The following is a 7,012-nucleotide window of genomic DNA, read 5'->3' on the forward strand; positions in this document are numbered from 1 at the left end:
AGGGTTTCCTTTTCTCCACATCCTCACCAGCATCTGTTATCTCTTATCTTTTTGATGATGGATGGCTGTTCTAACAGGTGTGAGGCAATGTCTCATTGTGGTTTTGATTTGCATTTCCCTGATAAGTAGCGATGTCAAGCACCTTTTCATGTCACAAACAGCTTTTTAATTAAAATTTAACTCATTTTGTCAGAAGATTGCCTAGTAACAACAGATGTCAACGAAATTTTAAAAATTAAACCTCAAATCAAATGTAAAGTTAATTTGGCTTGAGAGAGCAAGTTTTAAATTCAAAATCCGTTTCCCAAAGCTTTACATAATTCACCGCCAAAATCTGGGCACCTGCTCTTCTAACTATTTTGTTTGTTTTAATCCAAGTTTGTTTTGTTTTAATCCCAAGAAACTTTAACATCAGCAAAGCATGTGCAAACCGGCGTCCTTGTCCATTCTTATCACAACCAGAGCTACACACATCTTGCTTCTTCATATCCCAAGGCACTAATCGAATGGTAGAGTACTAACTGTGCATTAGGATGACTGCGCCCCTAAAATGGGGGTGGGAGGAGACCAGATCCAAGCCTTCTTTCCCAAATCAGAATGCTTTCCCCTTCCATTAAATAAATGTATCGATTTCTAGACGATGTCTCCTTTTATGTATACAAAGCGCACACAGAGGAAACTGGAAGGTTATTTAAACCTGGGAGGCTGAAAAGTAAAGGTAAAAAGGGAAGAAACCAAAAACGCCCCTTGCACACTCCAGCCGGCCAATCCCACGGGCGGGCGCGAGGGCCTGGAGGGAGAGGAGAGGCGCTCCACCAGTCCCCGCGGCGGCCCCGCGCCCCTGCGCCGCGGCCTCCGGGCTGTAGGGGCCGCTGCGGCGCGGGCCGGCGGGGCCGCTCTGTCCGGCAGGTGGAGACGAGGCGGCGCGGAGGTCGCGGCGAGGAGGTGACCCTGCGCAGGTGAGCGGCGGCGGGCTCCGGGGTCGGGCCGCGGGGACGAAGCGGGTGCCCGCTGCGGGCTCCTCCCTGGCCTCGGCCTCACTCCCCGGGCGGCGGACTTGGCGACGATCTCGAGCCCCCGGATCCTCGCCCGTCCGTGGGCGCCCGCAGTCGGGTCTCGGAGACCCCGCCCCCGGTTCCCGGGCACATTGTCATCGACACAACGTGTTCGTGATGAACTGGTCTGAGGACCCTTCTGTGCTCTACAGTATGGGCTGTCTGTACCCACCTCCCCATTTCCTTGTTTTTTTTCCCAGTAAACCATTTAAAGCATATCTTACCGGATATCTTTGTTTTAACTCTGTGCAGGGTTTTTTTTCCTCAATAATTAAAGGAAAATGCTGGTTTTTTCAGTTCCTTTTTAGAATGACTTTCACCTTCGTATATCTGCTTTTTCAGGCCTTCCTAGTATTTTTATCTAATGCTCCAGTTTCAATTAGCGGTGTCCTCTGAGGCTGTGATTCAGTCCTGACAACATGACTGTTGTGTTCACTGTTTCCTGCCTCACTTTTTTGATAGGCACGGCCTGTTTACAGACTATAATTCTGCGTCCACTTAATGATTGCTTCTTTCTGAATTTTTTCTTTCTCTGCATTAGCGTCAAACACGTTATTAGCATAAGGAGAAATGTCACTGGCACCTAGCTTAGGCATCTAGTGACCAACAGTTGGTATTTTAATCCTAAATACATTTGTACATGGCGTCCACCCTACTGTCATGGTTAACAGGGAAAGATGAAATGCCAGTAGTTTTCAGAGGAGAAAATGAAAGCCAGAGAAGCAGGAGATTGTTGCCACAAGAAAGGAGAAGTAGCAAAGGACTTTAGCGGCACTCCCCCTGCCTTGCCAACATTTTTGAAAGACTAAGCCAAAATTGAAGAAATTTAGGGGGATTCTGGGACTAAAGCAGAAGTGAATACGAGGTCCTCGTTTATAGCTGTTTTTGCATGTTATCAAGAAGTTTGAGCAAGAAATGGGCATTTAAGTGGGCCACTTGTACAGCAGAAAGCATTGGATGTTTTGCCTCCCTTGGGCATGATGAGTTTCAAGCAAGTGTGTGCTGGCTGAACAAATTTCAGGCATGTTATGGAATTGTTTTCAGAAGTTGTCTGTAGTGGAAAAAAAACACTGTTCCAGTGGAGAAAATTAGTAACTTTGCATGCAGGAGAAATTTTTTTAACAATGCCGGTTACATCTTTACTGATGTTTTAAATGCTGATGAAATAAATGTTTTACAAGTTGTTCTCTTGTATACTTGGTGCCCAAAGTAGGCTTTGCAAAGGAGGGAAACAGAGATTGACCATCGCTCTGTTCTGCTGTAATGCATCCTGGACGGAAAGATGAGACCACTTGTCACTGGCAAGTCGGTTAACCCTCAGTGCTTCAGAAACGTTCGTTTGCTCCCCTGTGATTATCAAGCCGATATATATGCCCAAAGGATGAGAGATTTCTTTAATGAATAGCCGAGAAAGGTTGGCAAGAGAATGAAAGGAACAAAATGCAGTATCCTCTTGCTGATAGGCAATTGCTCTGCCGGCAGCACACTCCTGTGCTTGGATCCTGCATGTATTGAGTTTCTCCCTTTGAGCTGCACAGCCATTCTGCAGCCATCGGATCAGGGTATAATTTGCACAGTGAAAGCTTGCTGCTGAAACACATCTTTCTAAATTTAGTGATGAAGGGAAACTGAGAAAATCAAATTAAGCAAACCATTGGCATGATTGCTGAGACCTGGTGGCCAGTGGACCTACTCACAGTGGTGAAGTGTTGGCAGAAAACAGGCGTGATTCCTGTGGAAGCCCCTGAGGTCAGCCTGGAAGAGACTGCAAACCAAACGTGGTCTTTGAACTAGTCTGGTACTCGACTGCTACTGTCACTGGGCTCCCAAACCAGTTTGATTTTGAAGACTTTGTGGCTACAGATAGCAGTTTATTTCCCAAGAGTTAGCAAATCTTAAAATTGCTACAGGAGTGCTAACTAATGTCAACATGGAACCAGAGAGTGATGATGATGGTGACAAGGCTAACCGTAACATCCAAGGGGAACAAGTGATGGAACAGCCAGCAGTGAACATTCCAGAAGCCCTGGAAGTGCAGGAAGTGTGGAGAATCCTTTCCCTTTGAGCGCATGTTCCTGTCCAGGGTGTTTACTCAGTTAAGTGGTATCAATGAATATTTAGTGACCACTGCAACAAAGACCGTTTTGAGAAAACCGAACTCCTAATTTTCTCCGTAACTAATAAAGTTGCAAAGATGTTGCTTTTATAAAGTCTATAAAATGGAAGACTCAAAAATACTTACATAAATAGAGCCCCAGTGAGTGTTTAAATGTGAATGTTTGGCTGTTATTTTATAACATTTACTGTACAGTAGGGTTGTGACATTCCCTTAAAGACTTTTATTTTATCGTCATTAATTCCAGCCTTTCCTTGAAAGGTTTCCTTCCTTACCTCCTTCCTTCCAACTTCCTCCCCCTCAGCATTAGGTGGCAGGAATAATAACAAGCTTTTCCCTCACAGTAACTAGAAGAGAAAAGTATGCACAAAATGTTGGCACTCCAGCTATAACCTGAATGCAAAAGACACACTTAGGTTTCATAGATAGGTTTAGAGCAAGACAAAAAGGATGTTCAGATTAAGGAGGCAGTGAAACAGTCCTTCTACTGTTAGGCAAAGGGGGAGCATGCTAGTGCTGGGGTGGGCCAGTGGAGGAAGGTGGGGGCGCATGGAGGCGAGTGGGACAGGGGTGAATCTGTAGGGAAAATGGAGCAAAGGGATTCTAGTCCTGCTCTCAGATTGGTGTCCGGAAAGGGCTGTTGGAGGGTGAGGAAGAGTGGAATGGAAGAAGATAAAGAAGGGTGTGGATAATCACTGGCTACTCCTACCCCTAGGACCCCTTCATCTAACAAGAAACAATGTGACTTAGACCAACAGACACTTCTCCAGTCTTCTGGAACAGTGGGAAGCAAACTTTGTCCACCCTACTGGGTTGTTCTGAGAGACAAGAAAATAAAATAACCATTTACCCAACACAATTTAGAGTACCATTTACAAAGTGTGTGTTATACAAAGTAATGAAATAATTGACAATCACTTTTGGTATATATCTGTACTGGAATTCAAAGAAAGGATGAGTATAGAATGGTTTTTAAAGAGTTTTATCAAAGAAACATAAACACAGAGGGAAAAAAGTCTCATTTTATTTTTAGGTAATAAATCATCGTAAGTCAAGATGTCTTCAGCACCTGAGCCTCCAACCTTTGAAAAGGGACCACCCAAAGAGAAAGACTTTCGAAACCCAGGGCTCAGAGGGGTCCGCACGACAACCTTATTTCGAGCTGTGAATCCAGAGCTCTTCATTAAACCCGTAAGAAACACATGCAGGATAAGACTTTATGTTTAACTAGGCTACCAGACACAGAAAGTTCTTGTTTTCCTGTAACATCTAATTTTATCATGGAAATTTTATGTTGATTTTTAAGACTTCTCTGTGAATAAAAGCAGGTGGAGGGAAAATCTAAATGCTGTTTCACTAAATATACATATAAAACTAATTATTTTGAGGGCATTTGAGAGTCATAATGGAAATAATCATAATGGAAAATGGGTATACTTTAAATGATCAACTTTTCCAATTTCTCAAACTATTTAATGTTTTAGTAGTTGCATTAATTTGGAGGAAATTTGAATTGTTTGATGAGGTACTAAGTCAATAAGACCATCTATTGAAACAAAGTGAAAATCTAATTATTCCATAATTCTGTAATTCCAGTCTTTATTCATAATATTTTTACCTAAGGGATATTGCAAACATTTTGTGAAAAATTTCAAAATGTACATTTGTACACCATTGGGGAGTTAGCTAGTCATTGATATCCTTGTTGCAAATTGTTGAATAAATTTGATTTGATAAGTAATTTAAATAGTTATAAATCTTATTTTTCAATAAAGGTAAATAAGGTCAAATTATTATAAAATATATTTAAATATATTGAGTTTGACTAGAATTTTAATAGCAGTTGCTAGTGTAAGCTGTTTTAAAGTTAAATAGGTCAATATAACAATCAAATCATTAAATCGGGGTAGAATGTTTGAAAAACTTTGAGCTAATGTGTTCTTTCATTGCCAAACGCATTTCAAGAGCTGCAAATTTAAAGTGCTCTGAGCCTGTGGCCTTTCTTAGATGGCAATCCAAGTGAAAAAGTTTGACCTTTCTCCTTTTGATGTTTCAGATTTGAGATAGTAATGCGGCGCGTATGGTGACAGAGTCAGAAAATAGGAATTGAAACTTGTATCACAACTGTGTCCTCACACTGTCCTAAGAAAAGCCAATTTGTTGAGTGTGTTCACACCGAAAGGAGGGTCTGAGTCATAGTAATTGACAAGACAGAACGCTTCTGTGGAGTTGTGAACGTCTGTCTTTTATTTAAAACCTTTATTTTTTGTTAAATCAAAGCCAAATTGCGTTGCCTCTTAGGGTCTTGGATTTTCCAGCAGTAAGTCAAGGTTATTATAGGAGCATCGCGTCTGTTCCAATCATTAAATTTCTTGAGGTAACAAAGTAGTTTCCTGCGGAAGAGCATATGTGTTGTCATTGTAGCTGTGCCTAAGCCGTGGCTTGGAAGGCTTTTTGCCAGTTGTCCATGAACTCGGGTCAGAAGAATAGCATGTATACTTCATTCCTCACTTCCTAATAACATTAAATAATTTAAGGTTTTCAAACGAGGAAACTTGGGCCCAGAGAAGTTAAGCAACTTCTCCATGTCACACAGAGAACTGAAGACTGAGCACTGGGCCAATTTTTCCATGCCTCTCGTTTCCCCCACCTCTCCCCCAACCGTCGCCTTCCTGAAGGTGGAGTTCTGAGATGTCCAGGCTGGAGACAGGAGAAGGACCTGCAGAGAAGGAGCAAGAGTCTATTATAATCTCTAGATTATCAGGAGTCGAGTTAATAGAACAGAGAACTGGGTAAATTATTATAATTGAAAATGTTACCATAGGAATGGTAGAGTGCTGATCAAGACTTGGTATGTCAGGAAGAAAGTACAACAGATATTTGGGTCTCCCTAAATTATTAGTCTTAATGAGGCTTTACAATTTTTTTTCTTTGACAGAACAAACCTGTAATGGCTTTCGGATTGATAACCCTTTCGCTTTGCGTGGCTTATATTGGTTATCTACATGCAACACAAGAGAATAAAAAGGAGCTCTATGAAGCTGTCGATAGTGAGGGGCACAGTTACATGAGGAGGAAAACGTCTAAATGGGATTAATAGTGCTGCTTATTGCAGATGGAACCTTATCAAGGCCTCTGAAATCTTCACATGAAAGCTTTCATGTGTACATGAGTACATAATATCATGTTTCTTGTTCGGGAATATGATAATGAGGAGAGAAAATAGCAGTTGCAACCAGACCACTATAGTAAATTTTGATCTTTCAAAACTGCGGCTGTTGTCTCATTCTTTTTTCACAGGAAGAGCATCTCGACATTTTTCTTTCATTGAATCCTCTTATAAAAGTCCCATGAGACTGGAAGTCATTTTTGTTAATTATTAAGTTCTATATAATAAAAGTACCCAGTGCTGTTAAATTTGCATGGTATTTTTTTGATATTTTAAGGTGAATTGTGCATTTGCAACTATTATGAGGGTTCAGTTTTGTTTTGCCATTTGCAAAGGCAACGTTCATTTTCTACCTAGCATAGAACCTATATTTGTGAAGGAAAAGAAATAATTGTAAATTATTGTAAAGCCTGTAGTCAACATTAAAAACAAAGTATTTCAGCTGTTTTTGGTCCAGAGTTTTATTTTAATTGAAAAGATACTCCCACTCAACTGCTCAAATAAAGATTAAATGAGAGAATAACCCAAAGTAATTAGAGTTTTTCTTTAAGAAAAAACAAGTATGTTATACTGAGGTATGATTTTTTTATTTGACTACAATTAAATGTTATGTATTTTAGTTTTTGTAAATTAATGTTACACTGATATTATAAACATAAGACCAAATGTTCT

The 7,012-nt window shown here is 40.8% G+C and overlaps 1 protein-coding gene across 2 annotated transcripts; it reads left to right on the forward strand.

The window, feature by feature from the left end:
* Positions 1-799: 799 nt before the first annotated feature.
* On the forward strand, positions 800-6,781 carry SMIM8 (small integral membrane protein 8). 2 transcript variants are annotated; one of them, XM_008515156.2, is made up of 3 exons: positions 800-959; positions 4,205-4,362; positions 6,110-6,781. In XM_008515156.2, exons 2-3 carry the CDS (start codon positions 4,228-4,230, stop codon positions 6,266-6,268), a joined length of 294 nt encoding a protein of 97 aa, XP_008513378.1. In that variant the 5' UTR covers positions 800-959; positions 4,205-4,227; the 3' UTR covers positions 6,269-6,781. The 2 variants fall into 2 exon arrangements, with proteins under 2 accessions (XP_008513378.1, XP_070489676.1); XM_070633575.1 differs by having other exon boundaries at positions 912-3,150.
* Positions 6,782-7,012: the final 231 nt, after the last annotated feature.

The sequence above is a fragment of the Equus przewalskii genome, chromosome 9, assembly GCF_037783145.1.
Source record: "Equus przewalskii isolate Varuska chromosome 9, EquPr2, whole genome shotgun sequence".
Classification (NCBI taxonomy): Eukaryota; Metazoa; Chordata; class Mammalia; order Perissodactyla; family Equidae; genus Equus; species Equus przewalskii.